Source organism: Mytilus trossulus, chromosome 1 (assembly GCF_036588685.1).
Source record: "Mytilus trossulus isolate FHL-02 chromosome 1, PNRI_Mtr1.1.1.hap1, whole genome shotgun sequence".
Lineage (NCBI taxonomy): Eukaryota > Metazoa > Mollusca > Bivalvia > Mytilida > Mytilidae > Mytilus > Mytilus trossulus.
Window position 1 is genome coordinate 88,290,462 of NC_086373.1, and position 24,341 is coordinate 88,314,802.

General features: G+C 30.8%; 2 protein-coding genes across 2 annotated transcripts; one reads left to right on the forward strand and one right to left on the reverse strand.

Moving 5' to 3' along the window:
* Positions 1-1,771: 1,771 nt before the first annotated feature.
* LOC134688542 (serine/threonine-protein kinase TBK1-like) lies at positions 1,772-20,341 on the forward strand. Its single transcript, XM_063549339.1, has 18 exons — positions 1,772-1,905; positions 3,213-3,338; positions 6,120-6,246; positions 7,066-7,156; positions 7,782-7,872; positions 8,510-8,670; positions 9,030-9,140; positions 9,792-9,971; positions 11,280-11,503; positions 12,016-12,181; positions 12,513-12,669; positions 13,536-13,660; positions 13,951-14,064; positions 14,283-14,381; positions 15,011-15,104; positions 15,375-15,460; positions 15,765-15,836; positions 16,454-20,341. Exons 1-18 carry the CDS (start codon positions 1,801-1,803, stop codon positions 16,605-16,607), a joined length of 2,283 nt encoding a protein of 760 aa, XP_063405409.1. The 5' UTR covers positions 1,772-1,800; the 3' UTR covers positions 16,608-20,341.
* A 172-nt stretch (positions 20,342-20,513) lies between these two features.
* Positions 20,514-21,407, reverse strand: LOC134702327 (uncharacterized). The gene has a single exon (XM_063563288.1). It carries the CDS (start codon positions 21,405-21,407, stop codon positions 20,514-20,516), a length of 894 nt encoding a protein of 297 aa, XP_063419358.1.
* Between the last annotated feature and the right edge of the window lie 2,934 nt (positions 21,408-24,341).

Sequence of the window (24,341 nt, forward strand, 5' to 3'; positions counted from 1 at the left end):
AGTTTTTATTTCACTGCTATTTACAAAAATGTTCAAGTTCACATTCAACATTTTGGAAGCATGATTGTATTTGCCAAAATTTTCAAAGCCTGTTTGTGAGATATTTTTTTCTTGAAAAATGTGTAATGTACAACATTTTAGAAGCCCAGCGACCAAAAACAAAAATGTGAGAGCAACGGAAGTGACAAAAAAGTCCAATTATTCCTTCCATTGATTACTGGAGCACCATCGTAATGTTCAGACCACTCGCCTATAGTATGTCTTCTCATTTCAATCTATTTTCCATCCAGTTATGAATGCCCAAGAATGTGACGTTTAAGCATAACAGATGCTTGGAAAATAAACTCCTATTAATCTTGTTTTCTGTGTTTCTTTTTTTTAATTTTCAACCTATTTTAATTAATTTAATCTTTTCATGCTCTTATTCGTTATGAGAAATCATGCATGTTTGAAATTAAAGGAAAACAATTGGGGTTTTCCAAAATTTGATAAACTATCTCCTTGGTGGATTCTTCTGAGATCAGTGCTAATTGAAATGAGTTATAATTAGTCAAAATCAGCAAGTGTCAGAGTATTACAAGATGACAATTCTTAAAAGGCTTTTACCGTTTAAATCTAGAAAAATAACCAATCTTTGAGGGGGAAAAAACACTATAGGATGTACATTATTATATTTGCAATGTTTTATACCGTTAAGCTGTACATAGTGTTAACACTATCACTATCAAGTGTTATACAAATCTGTCTTGCTTAAAATTCCTTTTTCAAATCTCCGTAGTGAGTAAGGACCAGACACTGACTTTCCGAAAACGAAATGGATGCATTAAACCAGATATTTTATAAATAGAATATTTATATATATCATTTCTTACATATGAGAAACTATTGATAAAATTAAGAATGGAAATGGGGAATGTGTCAAAGAGACAACCACCCGACCATAGAGCAGACAACAACCGAATGCCATCAATAGGTCTGAATGCAGCGAGAAACTCCCGCACCCGGAGGCGACCTTCCGCTGGCTCCCAAACAAATATGTATACTAGTTCAGTGATAATGGACTTCATACTAAAGTACTCCGAATTATACACAAGAAACTAAAATTAAAAACCATTCAAGACTCACAAAGGCCAGAAGCTCCTGTCTTGAGACAGGCACAAAAATACGCGGGGTTAAACATGTTTTTTTTAGATCTCAACTCTCCCCAATACCTCTAGTTAAATTAATGTAGAAAAAACAATTGCACAACAGTAGGCACAGTAAAAACCGAGTCCGATGTGAGAAAAGGTAACAAAATAAAATAAAAATATATATACATGTGATTCACAAATATATAATATTGACATGTAAATAACCATTACATATGATTATAAGCCCAAATGTCGACTTACCCTTGGCCCAAACTGACTGGGTATATTATACTGTTAGTACATACAAGGATTTGTATAGTAAGATCTTACTATACAAATCCTTGGTATATAATATTTCCAGTCCGAACGTTACATGTATATTTTAACTCAAATGTTACTAACCAATATATAAGCCCAAACAAGCAATCTCACGTACAATTAAACTATTCACCAAAATGAAAATGACAATAAACTATAGTTCGGTCCGCTGTTGTATTCAAACTTGAAGTCAAGTCTTCTTTTTTAAACAAAATCAACATAGGCGTTGATTGAGTACGAGTTACGAAAGGTACGAGTTTGTGCAAATTCTTTGTATGTATACAAAATTATCTCCCTTGTTCTATATTAAGTAACAAGGGGTTTTCCAGAAATACGAAATCCAAAAGCAAAGATGGAACACAAAAAGGTTTTCCTCGACACAGAAAATCATGTATATTCATTGGAAGATTTGATAGGTCGTGGAGCCCAGGGTAACATATACAAAGGAATACATAAGGTATTGAAATGATACATTTTTTTGTAAAAGAATAACTACTTTACATGACTAACACGCAGTTGTCATTACTGGAGATTTGAAAATTTTCAGTTGAAGGTTTGGTAACAGCAAATAATATTATAGTAAAACCATACAAATCCTTGGTAACAGCTTGAGATTTTGTTTTGGCGTTCATTTTGTCAATTAAAATACAAATTTACCTTTTGTAACTTTATAATCCTTATAAATTAAGCGTTCATCAATATTCATTTTTTTTATGACGGTATTAAACTGTTAAATCTGTCACTTCAATTATCTTCTGTTGTAAGTTATAAATGTAAGTTGTAAAATGATCATCACAAATGTACTTTCACTTTAAAAAATAATCATATACAAAATTGACTGAAAATGTCAATAAAAATTGTATAATCAGGCATGCAATTGGTAAAAAAAATTATGGATTTTTTCAACAATATGTTAAAGACCAACGTAAGTAAGTAAGAAAGTAAGTAAGTAAATTTTATTTAGAGTCAGCATATATATACATAATAACAGAGAAAACATGAGCTCTGGTGAGCTCTTTAACTGACCAACAATTGTCAAAGGAATTTTTGTTAATTTTGGTCATAGTTATGTCTTCATGTGATTTTGTTTTCACTAGTACTTGATGTGAACACATGCAATATATTTTACAGTTTAAAATGGTTGAATATATAGCAAATGTCTGGACAGAAAATAATAGTTGTGTTTATCTTGTGAGAAATTTAAAATGAAGACCTTGAAGAGAGTGTTAAAGGATTATTTTTGTGCAACATGTTTTGTCATTTTTATTTCACATGCTGCCGTGAAAAAAATCCATTTTTATAAAATAAACCAGATTCACTAGCCTGTCAACACTGAGATTGTGAGTTCCAATCCAGTACATCACATGGCAAGAGCACTTGACTCCAATCTTTTTTTTCTAAGATTGTCAGTTTTTCTTCCAAAGGTCAGTGGCTTTCTTCAGGCACTCTTGACTTCCTCCACCAATAAAAACCGAATACAGAGAAATAGAACAGAAGTGCTGAATATGATGTTTAGTATGAAACAGATTAAGTTCAGTCATGGATATATAAGTATTAACAAAAGAAAAATGTGTAATGTAATTCTTATCATGTTTTACATCTTCACAGATGACATCTTTTCTATAATATCAGAATCACGATTTGAGTCTGAATATATTGAAAAATATGAAGTTACAAATATCAGACTTTTGGCTCTGCTAATGATTGAAAAATATTGTTACATTGTGTACCTTAATTAATCTTATAAATACTATCTAATTTCAGTCGAGCGGAGAGGTTCATGCCTTGAAGATGTTTGAGAAATATAATTTGCAGACACAAAGAGAAATGGATGCACTAAGTAAACTGCAGCATCCAAATATTGTCATGTTTTATAAATGTGAAAAAGATGTGAGTAATTATATTAAGTAGATTTATATAAATTAGGCATTTGATTTTCTATTTAGAATCATTTCATTTCATACAATGTCATATCAAGGTAGTGCTGGACATGCGTGGCTGTAAATTTAAAGCAACCAATAATCAATCAGTCAGTATACATTTTAAACATAGATTACAATACAGTCAAAACAGTATGGGTGTTGTTCAATGTTCAAGATGATATTGTGACTTATGCTTGTTTAAATCTCTGTTGGATACTGTAAATTCAGAAATTATATCGAGGTTTTTATTATTGCAAAACATGTGACTAAGTTGTAAACGCAACAATTTAAACCCACATTTTGAAATATTTCACAGGAATAAAACAAAATCGTAAAAATTGAATTCGCATTTAAGTCTAAAATGACAAAATCACAATAACAAATGCATGCAATAATTTCTGAATTTACAGTAGATGACTCATTGAAAGTCGTACCATTTTCCCTTATTATGGTATATCATGATATAGAGAATAGATGTTTTGAAGCACAATGATACAAGTATATATATGAAGAACCATATATGAACAAATATAAGACTAACAGGCAAATATTCTAACAACTACTGTCATAATTTGTCAGACAACTTCATTGTAAAGTAAGTGAGCATTCCAAAATGAAGACAACATAGAGCATATTTAAATATTAGATAATAAAGCAGGAAATATTAAGTGAATAAGGTGGATAATTTAGATCGATTACAAACAGTTTTGGTAAATACAACATTGAAAATATGGTTGTACATTATAAACACAAGAAGAGATATGCTTCAACTATAAAAACACAAGTAAATACAATTAACAAAGAAAAGGAAACTTTCGTTTGCTTCAACACAGACTAAAGACTTTTTAGCTCACCTGGCCCGAAGGGCCAAGTGAGCTTTTCTCATCACTTGGCGTCCGTCGTCCGGCGTTGTCCGTCGTCGTCGTTAACTTTTACAAAAATCTTCTCCTCTGAAACTACTGGGCCAAATTAAACCAAACTTGGCCACAATCATCATTGGGGTATCTAGTTTAAAAAATGTGTGGCGTGACCCCCCAAACCAACCAAGATGGCCGCCATGGCTAAAAATAGAACATAGGGTAAAAATGCAGTTTTCGGCTTATAACTCAAAAACCAAAGCATTTAGAGCAAATCTGACTAGGTAAAATTGTTTATCAGGTCAAGATCTATCTGCCCTGAAATTTTCAGATGAATCAGAAAACCCATTGTTGGGTTGCTGCCCCTAAATTGGTAATTTTAAGGAAATTTTACTGTTGTTGGTTATTATCTTGAATATTATTATAGATGGAGATAAACTGTAAATAGCAATAATGTTCAGCAAAGTAAGATTTACAAATAAGTCAACATGACCAAAATGGTCAGTTGACCCCTTTAGGAGTTATTGCCCTTTAAAGTCTATTTTTAACCATTTTTCGTAAATTTTATATATCTTTTACAAAAATCTTCTATGAAACTGCTGGGCCAAATTAATCCGAACTTGGCCACAATTATCTTTGGGGTATCTTGTTTAAAAAATGTGTGGCGTGACCCGCCAAACCAACCAAGATGGCGGCCATGACTAAAAATAGAACATAAGGGTAAAATGCAGTTTTCGGCTTATAACTCAAAAACCAAAGCATTTAGAGCAAATCTGACTAGGTAAAATTGTTTATCAGGTCAAGATCTATCTGCCCTGAAATTTTCAGATGAATCAGAAAACCCATTGTTGGGTTGCTGCCCCTAAATTGGTAATTTTAAGGAAATTTTACTGTTGTTGGTTATTATCTTGAATATTATTATAGATGGAGATAAACTGTAAATAGCAATAATGTTCAGCAAAGTAAGATTTACAAATAAGTCAACATGACCAAAATGGTCAGTTGACCCCTTTAGGAGTTATTGCCCTTTAAAGTCTATTTTTAACCATTTTTCGTAAATTTTATATATCTTTTACAAAAATCTTCTATGAAACTGCTGGGCCAAATTAATCCGAACTTGGCCACAATTATCTTTGGGGTATCTTGTTTAAAAAATGTGTGGCGTGACCCGCCAAACCAACCAAGATGGCGGCCATGACTAAAAATAGAACACAAGGGTAAAATGCAGTTTTTGGCTTATAACTCAAAAAACAAAGCATTTAGGGCGAATCTGACTAGGGTAAAATTGTTTATCAGGTCATGATCTATCTGCCCTGAAATTTTCAGATGAATCGGACAACCTGTTGTTAGGTTGCTGTCCCTGAATTGGTAATTTTAAGGAAATTTTGCTGTTTTTTGGGTTATTATCTTGAATATTATTATAGATAGAGATAAACTGTAAACATCAAAAATGTTCAGCAAAGTAAGATTTACAAATAAGTCAACATGACCAAAATAGTCAGATGACCCCCTAAGGAGTTATTGTCCTTTATAGTCCATTTTTAACCATTTTTCATAAAATTTGTAAATTTTTAATACCAGTAACATTTTCCAGAGAAACTACTGGGCCAAGTTCATTATAGATAGTGATAATTGTAAGCAGCAAGAATGTTCACTAAAGTGAGATGAACAAACATGTCACCTTCATCAAAACACAATTTTGTCATGAATCCATCTGCTTCCTCTGTTTAATATTCACATAGACCAAGGTGAGCGACACAGGCTCTTTGGAGCCTCTAGTTTTGTCAATGTAATGGAAAATATGTATCTGGTGTTAGTATTAGTTTATGATACAAAATCCCTATATGCACATGATAAAATTTGTTTTGATGTTTTATATCTTGGTTTTACAGTATAAAAAGAAGGAGGTAATAGTTATGGAGTTATGTGAGGGAGGAAGTTTACTAGATTCAATAAGGAAACCAGAAAATATTACAGGACTAGAAGAAGAAGAATTCCTCAGAGTTTTTTCACATTTAGGTAGGTGATAATAGGGTATCTACAGGGCTCTTCCTTTCACAATACTAATGGACCAAAACACTTTTTTCAAGTTATATGTTCAATTCATTTTTTAAACTGACCACCCTTGTCATGACCAGCTTATGAAAATCATTGCTGTAGAAAGGTTTTGAGAACAGCCTATAAAATAGTTCACTGTTATGAAAATAATTTAACCATCCATTTAAAAACAGTAATCTCTGATTCATAAAAACCTTATAAAATCAGACACATCGGTATGTAGCTAAAAAATACTTCTGTTATGGATGCCACGATATTAGTAAGTTGATCTAAACAGATCATGGACACACATTTTAACCTCTTTATGGATGCTATCTTTGTTATTTTAGTCCAAATTCCTTAACTTGTCAGTCTCCAAAAAAAGATATATCTTTCTCAGAAACAGCATGATCACTTCAATTATTTAAAAAAATCCACATTATATTCTGACAGAGTGGCTGCTATTTATAGTAGCTGTAATTGACACATAGGCCTCACTTAAATCACACATTTTATCATCTCTCCTGCTACCATCATTCCATTCATTATCAGAATTCGCATAGAAATAGCATGAAAGCTTATTATATAACACATTCTGTTTTGTTCTAATCCTATTGAAAAATATGGCCACCAATTACACTTGTTTTTTAATGACTGAGTAGACTTCTACATAACATTCTCAAACTTTGTAACTTTTCAAGGAATAATTATTTTTTAAGTTGATTGATCTCAGCTTTACAAAAGAGATTTTTAGAATAATTTAGTTGAGAGTTAAATGATAGATATTATTTTTGTTTTCAGTTTCTGGCATGAAACATCTAAGGAAGCATGGATTTTCACATAGAGACATTAAACCTGGAAACATTCTTGTTTGTATAGGGGAAGATAGCAGGTAGTCATATTTTTATTGTAAGAGTGACATGCTAATAGATGATGCATTGATTGGTGTCTGCTTATTAACCAGTGGCAAACATTTCTTGTTAAAGATGAAATCAAGTTAGTAAACATGTAAATAACTAGTCCAAACAATTGTGACGTCTGGAAAGGCTATTTTAGGCGTCCCAGAAAACAAATAGCCTTAATTTGGACTAGTAAATAACATAAAGTCATGAAAGTGGTTAACCTCATTTAAATGGGAGATAACTAAATGACAAAAGTGTAAAGTGCAATGGAAAGATGTGTGAATTTGATTTAAGCTCATATATTTCTATCCCAGAAGCATGAGCATAAGTTCAAATTTCAATGAGGGAAGAACATTAATTTGCAGCAGCATTCATTCTGCACCTCACCATTACTCACATCACAGTCATCTCTCATAAGGTACATCATAGATTTAAAGTTTATATAGTTGGAAAATTTAGCCATTATCAAGTTTGCACCATTAAGTTCAAGCAAATATTGAATGTAAAATGTCAAGATAAACATATCTTACTGAAAGGTTACTATTACAGGCTCAGGATTAAATAACATGTTTTTCATTAATTATTGTTGATAATTGGATTTTATTTTTTCTTCAGAAATATCTACAAATTATCAGATTTTGGTACTGCTAAACCTCTCAACGACAATGATTTCTTTGTGTCACTAGTTGGAACAGATGAATACCTTGTAAGTTAATGGTTATTGAAATACATGTATTGAGGTTTTGTAATTATTTTTCAATACACTTTCTCACCCTACTATTAAGGTATTATTTCGGACACAGACCGTTTTTTAACACAAACAAATATATTAGCTAATTCATAACCATGCATTGAAAGAAGATATTGAGGTTCCCTTAAGACATAATATTATGCATTGAAAAGTAATTGTTTTAATTCTAGTTACAAGAAGATATGTGTATGGAGTTTACTGAACATAAAATATTTCTATAATTAATGATAAGCAACCTTTAAAAGATTACAGCAGCATGATGTGATTTAAAAGTAATCATATAGATATACTGCATTTTTACTATCAAAAGAGTTCTTTATTGAATAGTTATTATGAATATGGATTTTATTTCATGCAATAGTCAGCCATAAAAGGCCTTGAAATGACAAACTTAAAACAATTCAAACGAAAAAACTTTCAGCCTAATTTAAAGTCTAACACTGTTGAAGGCTGTACTTTAACCTATAATGGTTTACTTTTTAAATTGTTATTTGGATGGAGAGTTGTCTCATTGGCACTCACACCACATCTTCCTATATCTAACACTGATTTCTTTGAAATGCTAATTCTGATCCTGATCTGATTATACCAGCATCCAGATATTTATAAAGCTGCCTTCATAGACAGAAGACGAGGTGGAGGATCATTCACTATATCAGCTGACTTATGGAGTCTTGGAGCCACACTTTATCACACAGTTACAGGCAAAGTGCCTTTCTCTCCATACATTGGACGGGATGATAAAAATGTTATGTATGTTCTACTTTGATCCATTGTTTTAACAGGAAAAATTAGGTTTTGTCACAAGTTCTTTTATTAAATCTATTAAAATCCAAGTTATAGTTATCATGAATTTCCTCATTCATTAACAAAGCACACATTTTCATATAAAAACTAAAGATAGATTTTCCAATTCGACAACACAATAATATTCCTTAACTGAAATTTTTAAAAATTGTTTCGTTTTTTTCCAAATTGATTTAGGTGGAAGATCAAGAGTAAGCTGTAAGAAGTTTTAAAAATTGCCTAAATTTTTTTATACTTCACTTTAAGAGGTTAAATTTAATAGTTTCTTGTATGATAAGCTATAATCATGCCATTAATATTTTCAGGTTTGAGATGATTTCAGAGAAAGAATCTGGTGTTATATCAGGGGACCAGATGTTTGCTGGTGGAAGTATTCACTGGAGTAAAAATCTCCCCAAAACATGCAGACTGTCAAAGTAACGTAGTTTTCTACTTTTTCATCAAATGATAAATTTTGTAAAAAGATTCTCAGTTAGATATTGGACTTGAAAAGTAACCTGTAAAATTCATGACACAATACTTCCTTATTTATCCATCCTAGAACATGAATAGGTTTTAAAAATCTCTGACATATTGAAATTTGAATTGATTAGAATGATACTTCAATGAAACAAACACTAGGCTAATAGTCACATGTGATTAGAGGAAGATCCACACTGATATTGAGGTCAGCACCTCTAATGTTAAAGCTACAGATACTGAACATAAAATGAAATTATATCCCCACTCTAGGAGGAAAGGCCATATTGCATTTGCTTTGTTTGTCATTTGTCCAACATCTATTTTTGCCACATTATTCTTGTGTAGTACTGAACAGAATGACAAATCCAGTTGGAATTTCATTTACTAGTAGATAATTATGTTTCTCAGAAATGTAATATCAATCCATTTGAACACATAGAATCTTAATGTTGTGAAAAAAACCTTTTTCAAACATTTTCATTGTTGGTTTCATTTTAAGGTTAGATGGTTTTTAGGTGTCTTCTTCATTCATTTGAATGGCAGAGATTAAATTGTAATCACTTTTAAAATCTATCATTTGAGACTTGCTTTTATTATGTTTTCAGATCTATGAACACTTGTATAAAAACCATTCTTATAAATCTACTGGAAAGTGACAAAACAAAAATTTGGAGTTTTGAAGATTTTTTTGATGCTGCAGATGAACTATTAAGCAGGAAACCAGTTCATGTGTTTTATCCAAATACCTGTACAAGAAACATATTATATGTAAAACAAGAAACAAAGTAAGATTTCAAGCAATTTCCATAAATAGTGTAACTAGATTTAAGAGGGGGATATGCTGTTGGGTAAGTATTGTACAGTATGGGTAGGTGTAAATTATCATGATGTAAAATGCATGCAGGTCTCTAAAAGAATGCTTTCCATATTTTTGAATAAGGGTAAACATTGTATAAGTCTAAAATCCAAATAATAGGATTGTTACCAAATAAATAAAAACATGTAAACAACAAAACAATAGACAGAAAACAATGTGGTATTGAAAAAAATAAAATTATTAATAATAGATAATTTTCAAATGAAGCACTTTTAGTAAGATATAAAAAAGAAGATGTGGTATGATTGCCAATGAGACAACTATCCACAAAAGACCAAAATGACACAAACATTAACAACTGTAGGTCACCGTACGGCCTTCAACAATGAGAAAATCCCATACCGCATAGTCAGCTATAAAAGGCCCCGATAAGACAATGTAAAACAATTCAAAGGAGAAAACTAACGGCCTTATTTATGTGAAAAAATGAACGAAAAACAAATATGTAACACATAAACAAACGACAGCCATTGAATTACAGGCTCCTGACTTGGGACAGGCACATACATAAATAATATGGCAGGGTTAAACATATTAGCGGGATCCCAACCCTCCCCTAACCTGGGACAGTGGTATAACAGTACAACATAAGAACGAACTATAAAAATCATTTGAAAAAGGCTTAACTCATCAGATAGACAAAAAATACAAGTGGACATGGCCGAGTACTTATACATCCCAACACAAAAAGACATTATGAACAGATCTGAGAGTACTCACAGTTATCTGACAGCTAGTTCAAAGCCACTAACAGCTAATAAAAAAATCATGCCTCTAAGACTAAACACTCAATCCGTACACATCCAACATTCAATGGAGTTATTTTATCTTGCTATTATGTTGAAGTCAAGTGGAGATTTTTTCAAAAATGAATCAAATTCAACTGGTCATACTGACCACACAACTAAAAAATTGTATTCTGACCAATTTTGTTTGTTCGGGACTACTATGATTCATCACTACAATTTAAGCAAGGATTTCTTCTAGAAATTGCTTGTACCAAATGTTTTAACTGGGAAAGTCAAACATAAAAATCAATCAATTTATCCTCCAACATTGGTAAATATATTAAAGAAATAAATCCATATCAAATGATATATATCAATGAAAATCTATCTTTTTGAATTTATAAAGTGAAATAAAGGTACAGGAGCCAAAAGTAACCTTAATTCTAAACAGAATAGTCTACAGTCTTTAAATGTTAGTTTTGTTTTAGTTTCAGGGAACTTAAGGATATGATTTCATCAGAGACAGATATTACCCATGCTAACCAGTTTGTATTATATTCAGACAATCATTTGAACAATATTTTATCAGAAACTGACTGTGTTTTTCAAAATATTTCCACTGACTACGAGAATCCAGTCATTATATTAGATGTATCTATTAAAGATGAAATAGCCAGCATTAGTTATGAACCTTGGGAACATGCTGTGTTTGGTATGTTTTTAGTTACTGTAAATTCAGAAATTATTGCATGCATTTATTATTGTGATTTTGTCATTGTAGACTAAATGAGATTTTTAAAATGTTTGTGATATTGAGAAAAAAACCTGTTCAATTCATGTAAAAAAAAATCAAAATGCAAGTTTTTGAGATTATAACCCTGTCACATTTTTGGCAACAATAAAATAATCTCTGAATTTACAATACTCAGTATTTAAGATATATTTTTTGAATTGTAAGTAATAAGATATTCTATAGCAGATTTTTTGTGGAAGGTTTTAAGTTTGATTGTTAAGGAATTTTGTGGGGAACCAATATTACACAGAACTTCTTACAATTTGCGTATTAGAGGCTGAAATATGAAAATAGTTATATTGTCAACTCATATTCATAATACTAAAAATGTGCTGCTTAAAATTATGTCTATACACAAATATGACACAGTCCAAAGTAAACTGAATATAGCATAGAACAGTTATAATTTAGAAAGTGTTTGATAATTTCAGATGAGCCTATGCCATGTTTTGAACTTACAGAACGAACAGTGTATGATATAAACAGAGATTATCAAGTTGCCAAAATATATTGTGCAAAAATGTTTTTAATGGAGAAGATAATAAAGAAACTGGAATTGTTTAAAAAGTTGTTGCAGCAAACTGTTGGTGTCAGCAGGTAACTTTAACATTTTATTGTAGGATTAGTTAATAAAATCACTGATATCTAATAAATTTTGATATAATATATATTGCTCAAATGAATAAGATTAGCAGTAAAATCTTAAATTTTAATTTGGGACTATTTTTCTTGAAAATTGTATTTTTTTAAAATATCTTGTGTTGATTAAGTGGGATGTAGAGTATGGGATCGATATTTTCATTTGGAATCAAGATGAAATTCAATAAAAATTCAAACAGCTAGAAATGCCATGATGATTTTTAAATTTCCCTTTACCAGTGCATTGATCAGGTTTCTGTTATAATTCATAATGGTTTTATTTAAAAAGAAAGCATAATGAACAGAAGTTGGAAGTCTTCTCAAGAGAGTTAAGTTTCCTACGACAAAGACTTGGTGATATCAGCAGTCTAACAGAACATTCCAAGAAAGAGAAATTTACTGCTATAACTAGAGAAGGGGATGAAGCTGAGGATGATACAACTATGGTATGTATAAACAGAAATACACTGATTGGAAACATAACATTAAAGTTGTGACTACTGTGTTAGATTCTGATTGCAGATTTGTCCATGTCTTTTAATTCATTTATTTTCAAATTTGAAAATCTGATTAAAATATGTTTCCTCTGTACAAGCTTTCCTTACAAGGAAAAGACAACTCTCCTTCTACATTCTGTTCTGATCTTTATTAAATCAGACAAATTCCTGTCTACAAACATTTGAAAATATTAAATGTAATTATGTGAATAAATGGAGATGTGTGTTATACATCAATAAGACAGTACTGTGGATTCATTATTATTTGTTGGATATCAATTTTCATGGGTTTTGTGGGTATGGGTGAACCACAGAATTAAATGTTCAATGAATGGCAAATTTTGTAAAGGCTTTTATAAACATGATAAAGACTTCGGCAAATACCAGGAAATTAAATGTCAACGAATATGCAAGTTTTCCTTCAGCCACTAAAATTGGTGCCCAGGAAAACAGTTGAATTCACAGTAATCCAACAGTACAAACAAAAATAAAGATGTCAACAATGAATGGCTTTCAACAGTAGACATGTGTTTAAACAAGCTATAAAGCATCCAGAGTATAGAAAATAATAAACTCAACATTCATGTTTAAAAAATCTGCCATATTTTTAAATACAAAAATTGAAAACTTAAACCAAATGTAATAATAATAGTAAAAACTTGTACTGTAGATTTCTCCTTTAAGTTATTGGTTTTCACACATTATTTTTTTCTGTATTAAAAATCTTCTTTAAGATATAGATTTCTTTTCTGAAATACATATATTGGAAATTTTGCTTCAATTTATCAAAATTGATTTGTTTTTAATATTTTTAGACAAAAGCCAGAGTACAGAAATGTGAGAAGGTATTGTCAGAAATATCTGGATTATATACAGAAGAGAGAAAACTATTTCCAGGACAGAAACCATGTGCAAACTGTCTACAAAATAACACAGATAGGTATGGATAGTTAATATGTTTTATTTTCATAAGAAAGAAAGGACAGGAAAGGAAATAATTTTCAGCCGATATATGCAATATTAGGAGTAGAACATGTAAAAAGTCTATTTATAAACCATATATGTAGCTCCATATGGGGGGAGGCAATTAAAGTAAAGCCAGTACAGTAATAAAGCATTTAGCCTTAAGCTATGAAGTAAAAGAACATTCCTTAACATAATAATTCAGCTGGGTTTTTTCTAAACTTTTCACAATGACAGAAGAAAATTTACAAGGATTTTTTTTCCTAGTGAGAGAAAAGTAAGGAGACATATTGTACAGTCAGAAGAATTACTGAAGAAATTTGCTGAGAGACGGAGTCAACGTATGACTGTACATATAGAATATATGCATAATTTTGACAGGTTAGTTTGTAAGAATTTCTAATCAAATTTTTCATATGTTTATTGGTAAAGTGTGTCTTTATTTCTGTATCTTTGATAAAAGAGGGACAAACATTTGTGTTATAGTCTGTAATTTGTGGTTTTACACTTGACCCATTACTAAGCAAAGGATTTTTTCTTATTTTGTTTGGTTTTTAAAACATTTTAGTTTTGATAGATAATATTTATAATTTTTGTAGGAAAAACATTCTGGAACATTCCAAAGAAATACAAAAGATGATGACAATCAGTAAAACAGAATTGGAGAAAGAACATTCAGATTTCATTGTATGGAATAGGTAATGCTGTAATTATATTTTACCCAAACACTTAGGATGTGTATACAGGAATATGATGATTGATCTACATTCAATTCTTAAAGTGGAGATAATTAAAAAAAATATTTCAATACTGCCATATGTGGTACATTGTAATAGTCTCTTTAAATCACCAGGACATCTAATAACTTGAACAGATATTGCTGAAATTTATAACAGTTGTAGAACACCATATGAAAATGTGCAGAAGGGATATTATCCCTGTCTTTTAGTGTAGAAGACTAAATTCATTTTTGGTTCATTTTCCTTTTTTGTCAAATTTTTTTTAGACTTAATAATTTAAATTGAGATATGCAAAAACTATCACGGAATAGAATTTCCTGCCTAATATACATTATATGAACTGCAGGGCTTTTGTGTTTTTAAATAAGTTCACTCACAGTTTTAGGTTTTTATTTATTTTAAATAAAAAAGCATGATTGAATAAAAGTTTTGTATTGTTAATGGAAAAACAAGCAACTGCTGTTTAAAGTAAATAAATAAAATATTTTTTTATTCTCAATCATGTCAATATTGTATTTTGAAACTAGTTAAAACATTGAAATTTTGTTGTATAAAAAAATACAGGAATATGGTTTATATATTTGTAGATATTTTAAACAAGGAAAGAAAAAGAGCTCAGAATTGGATGTTTATATTAGTGAAGCTGGTTCTTCTATTGGTGATCTTGTACAGACATTTAAGGTCAGAATTGTTACAGTGTGGTGACACAATATATATTTACACAAAACATATTTATAGGTTTCATATTTACAACTCCTAAAGTTTTTTCAAAGCCCTTTGAACAATGATTAATTCTTTGATGACAAATATTTCATACAAGACATGATAATTAAGACAATTTTAGTTTAATATATGGTCTGCTTAAAACAAAACTTTGAATACTGTATTAAGCAAAGATCATAAAAGATGTTTTCATGTTAATCTTTAACTGTATTTTCATTTTTGTGCCAGGAACTAAGTACACAAGAACCACCATTACCAGCCATAGGAGAAAAGACTCTTAAAAGAAAACAGTTTATCACAGATGTTCATTTAAGGTAATGTTTGTTTTCAAAAAGGGTCATACTAGATAGATCTGCTGACAAATTTTCTCTTTCTCGTACATTTTTTTCATAGAACCTTTTTTGTTTCTTTGGATAGAAAAAAGGTTAAGTAAATGAACTTAGTAAAAAACTGATTAGAAATTTCAAATACAGAATAATTGTCTTAGATTTATATTTTAATGAAAAAGATTAGAAAAAAAACATACTTTTCCATTTTCCAAAATAAATTCAACCAAGACTGGGATAGAAATACCTAATGTGATCTTTAAATGCTGATTTAGATTTTCTCTTTCTTTAGAGTTGAAGATATACAGAGGAATGTCATGGAATCCAAATTGATAGCAGTTCAGTCAAGGGAACAGTTAGATAGGTAAGTTCATACTCTCTGTAACTGATTGTCCTGAAATAAGATAAAAGATCAGATGGGGTAAAAGGGGGTTCCCCATTACATGTCATTCTACATTAAAGATGGCAGACATAAGTTCAAAGTATAAATTGTTTATCTTATTTGAGCTTACTGGTGGAGACATGAGGTGTTTTGTAGATTGTCTTCCTATTTTGTGAAATGTTGTTTGATAAGTGTCTTTTGATCCTTGAACTTGTCAGTCACTCTTTCCAATGGAGGTTCCGTAAAGAGTCTTGATATGCTTTTTAAAATTAAACAAAAATTATAGAATAATACAATGTATTCTGAAAAACTTTTCTCTTGGTTCTACTCTAGTCAACTTTCTATTTGAAGTAAAAAAAAACACTGCACTTTTCATTAATTGCGCAATCTTCTATTACTTTTATATCAGACGTGATATGGAATGTAACTGAACAATTGCTAGTTTATTCAGAGTTTATTCTCATTATTATAATCCAGGTCCAACAAGCTTATATTAAGTTTAAGGCATATTTCGTGTTTATACTTATTAACTCATAAAGTTTTGCTTACAAATTTTAAGTATTTTGTAATAATAAAAATACTTTGTCTTTCTCTTTCAGTTTGTCATCCTTAATGAGTGATTTCCCATCCCTTGAGGATGTTGACTATACCTCATTGACCAACAAATCTGATACTTCATTGACCAATGGAGTAGATACAACCCTTGAAAAGGACATGTCAATTTTAGAGGACTTGGTTGATTGCAAAAGATGAAAATAAAATGTAGCTGTTGCTTTAGTTACTGCAAAGCACATTATTTCTGTGATATGAATATAGAGAACACATGATGTAATTGGTGAAAAGTAATTCTATGCATATTTCTGATGTTGTTTGATTGGATAATTGGTGTTTTAAAGAAGTGTTATTAATTGGTACAAAAATACCAAATAATTCATCTATCATTGCTAACTTATATAGTATTCATTAGAACCAGATTGAATTTTGATATATATTGATATATTTAAGCATTTTTATATCAGAAATGTCTGAATGATAAATTTATACTATTAACCGGGTCTTAATCTAATCTTGAACATGCCTGTTTTTGATAGACTATAGAACAATAATGTCATCGGTGTTCCTTAACCATATCAATCATGTAATTATTGCATTAATTTAATTGATATCAATATGAATACTAAATAGAACATAGTGAAATCCAGCATCCATATTAATCCCAGGCTACAAAATGATTCAAATATTTCAGTTTATACTAATTAAAAACAGTTTTTTTCAAATAATCACACATCTTTTTAAAATGAGTAAAATAAGATTTATACACATTTTTTTTGTAACAAGCTGTTCAAGCTTTGCAAAACTATCTTAAATATATTGAAGATATCTTGCAGTCTTTGAGTTCCTGACTCATTCTAGTATATGGGATGGATAAAAATTCAGGTAAATTTTCTAAAAGGAAAAGATAAAAGGAAGAGATTCCTTGAAACTTCTAGTCACTGAAATTCCTTCTGTTTTTATTTCAATAAACTATATACACATTATTCTATTTAGGGTTGTTAATTAAGTGTTACTTTAGATTACTTATTTAAATTATGTAGATTTATTTTATGATTTTATTGTTACAGTTATTGCCTGCTCTAAACAGCCAAACTCCTATATCCCCACAATATTTCTCAGTCCCAATTTTTCTTATTGATATTAAAATTCCAATGAAAAGCCATATTAAAATATTACCAATAATTGAATGATGTTATAAACTAATAGGTCATAAGCAGTGAAGTTATCCTCTCTTTGAATGTTAATAACTTTTATAGTATTTTAAACAATAAGTGTTAATACTTGGGCATCTAAATGTCTACATCAGAAATAAAAATCAATTATAAGTGAACTGATTAATGATGATTGGTATGTTGAATACTGATAATGTAGCCAACAAAATAACTTTTGACATAGTTCAGTCAAGTGCATGCAGGGATAAAACTTGTTTGCTTAAAAGAAGTAGTTTTTTTCTAATTTTCTTCAGAAAGGTATTTCAAGATGTATTATCTATTGGAAAAAAGTGAGTGTTATACAAATCATGCATTTGTTTTAATACATGTACAAATATACACTTAATCTTTGCAGTTCAGTAGTGTTTGTTTTATCAACTAACCACTCATTCATAGATCTTTTGTATATAAAAACAAATTCTAGATATTCCGCCACTCTTGCATATCGACAAAAAGGTGGCAGTATCCCAAGAAATGTAAACAATTTTGTTTTGGAAATAATGCAAAACTTTATAAAATCAAGTACAAAACCAAAGATTGTGTTTATGCAAACTTATTATGTGCTGAATATTTTTTTTATAAAATAATTATTAATATGTGTTTTATTTTTTTCATTTATTGGAATTTCCACTGATATATATTCAGAAAACTATGAAAAGCCAACTTTTGTTTTTTTTCATACATGTTCTTTACCAAGGAAAGTCAGGTGCATGTTATTCAATGGTCATGTTTGTTGGTTTCTGTATATTTGTTATTTCTTTATGTTTTTAGCATAAATCAGGTTGTTGTTTTTCTTTTGAATTATTCAACCAATTTACAGATTTAACTTTAATACAACATAAGAATTGACAACAGAAAGCAAATTTTTGACATTCTAGAGTTACTGTATTTTGACCCTTAGATTCGATTCAAGTTTTCAAAAAGTGTGCTTCACTAGCTTTAGTGGAACTGACTTCAAACAAACTTTACATAGTTGTTGATATTAATGAGGAAACTCAGTTGTGTTTAATTAATTTTCTGGTTTGTCATTCTAGGGTTATGAAACTTAAACTGTTACATTTCATGCAATTTTTCACAAAATACACATTGGCTTTAGTATTCCAAGGGTTGATTTCCCCCAAACTTTACATTATTTTTATTGATTGAGTGGAAAATGTACAAAAATTTGTAAACATGATTAAATGCTTTCGAATTATCCCATTTTTTTCTTGCAACAATTTCAATATGTATGCACAATAAGTGCCTCTCACTCCCTCTTTCATTCTGTATACATCTGTCCCAAGTCCGGAGCCTGTAATTCAGTGGTTGTTGTTTGCTGTTGTATGTCATATTTGTTGTTTGTTTATTGTTTAATACATAAAGACATAATTATTACAAATAGTAATATGAAGGCTGCTTCTAACCAAAACCAAAATATTAGTGGCTATGAAGCTATAGTTAGACTTTCTGATTCAAATGAATTCATGTGGTCTAATGCAAGATTTCAAAAACATGCACTTTTTGTCATTTTGAGTAAAGGACAATGAATGACACTGAATTATATTTTGATTTAATTGATATTGTAAACTTTTGTGAAAAGTTATCAAAGGTACCAGGATTAATATAATCTTTAAAAAGAAGTATTTTGACTAAGGTTCATAAAATATTTTGATGCACAAGTCTGATTACATTTTGCATATATACCATATACAGTTCTTTTGCCTCATGGTGAGAATTCTCAGATCTGTGCTTTATGTATTGTGTATCTCTGTTAGCTATTGTTGTGCTTTGTATTGATCGGATGAGTTTAGTCCTTTTGAACTAATTTTTATAGTTTGTTCTTATGTTGTCCTGTTACACCACTATTCCAGGTTAAGGATAGACTTGGCCACCTGTAACTGTGGTTAACAATGTATGATCATTGTTGTTTTTTGCTGTATATTATAATTGTTTTTGTTTTTTGTTTATTGTATATTCAGTAGTTTCTCTTTTATATAGTTTTAATTTGTCATCTCAGGCCTTTAATGGCTTGCTGTGCAGTATGGCCATTTGTCAAAGGCTTTACAGTTCAGTATTATTGCTGACCTTCCTCATCATTTGGTGCAGTGTTGACTCATTGGCAATCATACCTCATCTTATTATTACATGTAGTAATATTTGATTTTTTTGGTTTTAAATTTTATCATTTTTCAGATCATTTAAAACTAATAGCAGAATCTATTTGCATATTTAACCCATTCTTTTAGTAAACAGGCAGAAACACTATAAAGTTTTGACTGATACTAGCATGCCATTTGTAAAGTCAATTTTTGGGCAATATCATCCATTGGAATTGCATGTCTTATGATGAATGGGATGAAGAAGTTTTTCCTATGAATGCACATATCTGTTTCCATTTGGATTTCATGCAATTTTACTGTATTTTTGCCTGTATATTTGTAACTTTTCCTTATTTATTTGAACTAATCCCCATTTAAATGATTACCAAAAGTATGAATTGCTTGCAGCAAAACAAAAACCAAAGACTTGATAATCAATATATTGTAATAACTCTTTTTACTTTGGAAATGATAGAAAACATACTTTGTAGAACATAATTTTATTGATGGTGTTTTGATTATAACAACTTGAATTTATGTATGTAAACCTACACCAGAGTGAATCTGTGATACATTTATATATTAAATTGTTATGTTTGTTTCATTGAAGAATTTACAGAAAATAAAAAAAATATATATTTAACCTTAATTTTTTTCCAAAAAAATCAAAACCATGTTTCATAAGATTTAAAAAAAAATTGTTATTTTTAACAGAGGGATTCTTTTAGTCTCCACAAGTTACCAAATGACAAGAATTACCAACTATAATACTTTGCCTTCCATAATGAACAAAGCCCATACATACTTACTTTTACTTACTGCCCTTGTACGCCATTGGCGTGTAGGGCAGTAACGAAGATTTTCCACTTTTGTCTGTCGTTGGCAGTTTTCTGTAGTGTGCCCCATGTCTGTTGATATTTACTAGCCTCTGCCTCTACAGTTCTTCTCCATGTCATTTTGGGTCTTCCTCTCTTTCTTTTACCTACTGGGGTCCAGTGGAGTGCTGTCTTTGTGATATCCTCTTGGTCTTTCCGCAGGACATGCCCAATCCACATCCAGAGTCTTCTCATTATTGTTGTGGCTATATCTTGTTGTTGGCATCTGATGTATAGGTCCTCGTTTGAAATTTTATGTGGCCAAAAGATTCGCAGAATCCTTCTTAGACTTTTAGTATGGAATACTGACAGCTTGTTTTGGTCTTGTTCTGTCATCCTCCAACATTCTGAACCATACAAAAGTACAGGCAAGACACAGCTGCTGTAAAGTTTGAGTTTGGTCCGGATGGTATATTGACCAGATCTCCATACAGCCTGCAGGTTGTAAAGAGCTGACCTTGCCTTTGATAGTCGTCTTTTGATGTCACATTCTGCGCCGCCATTGGTAGTAACAGTGCTGCTAAGGTATGTGAAGGTATCAACATGTGGTAATGTTTTTCCATCCAGCAATACTGACCCTGGGTTGTTTACATTAAGTGTCATGACTTCAGTTTTCTTTATGTTGATTTTTAGCTCCATCTGTCCTGAATATTTTTCTAACTCTGAGGTCCTATCTTGAATATGTTGGTATGTGTGAGACATTAATGCTAAGTCATCAGCAAAATCTAGGTCTTCCAGAGTGGTAAAAGTGCCCCATCTTATGCCTCTTGGTGTATTAGCTGTTGTTTGTCTCATTATCCAGTCGATGACTATAATGAAGAGTGTCGATGACATGATACATCCTTCCCTTACTCCTGATTTTACTTGGAAGTATATATTACTGTATCCAACCCTGCACTGAAATCTCTCGTAGAATGCTTTTATGAGGTTGATGAGATGTTGTGGAATGCCATATGATTGCAATATTTTCGAAAGACTTTCCCTGTGGATGCTGTCAAATGCTTTTTCAAAGTCAACAAAGTTTATATATAGCTGCCGCTGCCATTCTGTGCATTGTTCTGTAATATTTCTTAACGTAAATATTTAAAGCCCATCATATCAGCTATAAAAGGTCTAGAAATGACAAATGTAAAACAATTGAAATGACATAATTAACAGTCAAATATATGTATAAAAATGAACGACAAGCAAATTCTACACAGCAACAAACACCAACTACTGAATATCAGACTTCTGATTGTGGACAGGCACATACAGAACGTGGCAGTGTTAAACTAAGTTGTCGCCAACCCCCCTCCCAATGGGACAGTGTTGTGTTATATATCTGTGGCACATCACAATAATTCATGTTACAAAACAATAAACATAAAAAATATGAAAAACAGCAAAAAATAACGACACTCAATTACTGGCTCCTATTTTAAGTACATATAGAATGTGATTAGATTAAAGTCGTTTAATTGATTAGTATATTTGGTATTGTAATGTTGATTGCTCCTCGAGATGGTGTGGTATAAGTAACACTGTATTTTGTTTTTTGAACAATAAAAACAGTTGTATGTGGTACAATTGGTCATCTCATGTAGACATGGTTTGTCTTTGGCCAGTCTAGAATCATTGTATGAACAGGAAGATCCATGCCTATATTAGTCTGTGTATACATACAGTGTAGATCTTATAAAAGTTCATATGAAGATACCAAGATCTTGTTGATTAGTAACCCGTATAATTCACGATGGTCTTAAATTATAAATTCGGGGTACTGACGCTGTTAATAATCGTTGTTACAGTATTTGTCTTTGAAATTAATTTATTTACTCTTTTGTTATATTTGGTTATATCCCTTTGATGTGGCTCGGTACTCATCCATCCCGTTATTGTGCTATGGTGAATTTTGGTATTCTTGTCTTTCGATTTTACTGATGTGCTTTGTCTATATAACGTGTTGCTTTCTTTGATGTCATACTTCTTTGTTATTATAATGATTAAGATTATAACACAATGTTTGACTGTGGTATCTCTTCTTTTGACATTTTTACCTATAATGTCTGTTTGCTTTGTTTACTCGTTGTGGTCAATAGAATGGAACTGTTTGTTACTGTCATATAAGTGAAAGGTTTGGCTGACTTTTAGGTCAAGCTTGGTTCAACATATGAAAATGCCTGTAAAAAGTCAGGAATATGACAGCTGGTATCCATTCGTTGGATGTGTTGGTTGTTTTCATTTTGTTATTTATCATGAACATCCCATTTAGGATTGTCCTCGTGTTTTAGTATTTTTTGTCATGATAGTTTTCAGTATATATATTCGGTACAGAATATACTTCTATAGACAAGAATCCTAATGTTAACGCTGTCATACCAGGGTTGGAGTGGTCTTTTATCAAATTCTTCCCAATTAGCACGATATAGTTTGTCTTTTATTTGTTTAGAATCGATGTTTGAATCGTTACATGCTTCATTCATGTTATAATCGGGATAAAAGATCCAGAGTAGGAAGAACGAACTAAAGCTTAATGCGACCCAACTACCATAGGTAATAAATTCATTGTTAAATTTATAATTTTATTTTGTTTAACGATACAGTCATATCATATTTAGCTAGCTACAAAACCAGCTCTTCATCAGAAAACCCTGAACCAAGTCAGGAATATGACAGTTGTTTGATTTGTTTGATTTGCCATTTGATTAGGTATTTTCCGTTTTGAATTTTCCTCGTAGTTCATTTTTTTTGGTGATTTTTACTTTTTATTTACAGGTCTATTAACTTACTAAAGTACCGTCCACCTTCATTATCATTGTTAACTAATTGGAACCAATAATCATTGTTAACTATTTAGAACCAATAGCCATATATTACAAAATTTTGTTTGAATTAATATTTACTAAAATATACGTATTATGACTACTTCAAATTCATAAATTATTGTGTGTTTTTATTATAGCGATTGTTTAAGAATGGGCTAACATGCAATTTTAACGAGAGAAATTTATGTATTACTGAAAAATTATTACACCAGGGTTTTCGATATCACAAACTAGTCAAAACATTTACTAAATTTTATCATCGGTATAAAGACATCATTCGTAAATATAGCTCAACATGCAGACTTCTTATACGTTCAGGTATTTCACATCCAATTTTTTATGGAAATATTCTTTATAAAGCACAAAGGTGTCAGTATTCACCTCAGAAACTTACAAAACCTTTGAATAGACTTATTAAGAAGGCATATAATTACGATACTGTTGTCAAGTCATTAAAGATTGCATATTTTGGCGTTAATATTGAGTCACTGATAAGGTCTTTGCGTCTGAACTAAACACATTTATTCTAAAAACAGTTGTTGGCATGACACGGGTTATGGTCTTCTCATATATGTTATGATAGTATGATACTAAACCCCTAACGGGAAGGATTGTGCCTGATGTTCATATGATGAAATCATAATCTTTCAGTCAGCTTAATTGAAGTCTGGAGCTGGCATGTCAGTTAACTGCTAGTAGTCTGTTGTTATTTATGTATTATTGTCATTTTGTTTATTTTCTTTGGTTATATCTTCTGACATCAGACTCGGACTTCTCTTGAACTGAATTTTAATGTGCGTATTGTTATGCGTTTACTTTTCTACATTGGTTAGAGGTATAGGGGGAGGGTTGAGATCTCACAAACATGTTTAACCCCGCCGCATTTTTGCGCCTGTCCCAAGTCAGGAGCCTCTGGCCTTTGTTAGTCTTGTATTATTTTAATTTTTAGTTTCTTGTGTAC

Coding starts and splice junctions, on each gene's coding strand:
- LOC134688542 (XM_063549339.1), top strand. CDS start 1,801: ATGGAACACAAAAAGGTTTTCCTCGACACAGAAAATCATGTATATTCA. Junction 7,873..8,509: donor TTGGAACAGATGAATACCTT/GTAAGTTAATGG, acceptor TGATTATACCAG/CATCCAGATATTTATAAAGC. Junction 12,670..13,535: donor CTGAGGATGATACAACTATG/GTATGTATAAAC, acceptor TAATATTTTTAG/ACAAAAGCCAGAGTACAGAA.
- LOC134702327 (XM_063563288.1), bottom strand. CDS start 21,407: ATGTCATCGACACTCTTCATTATAGTCATCGACTGGATAATGAGACAA.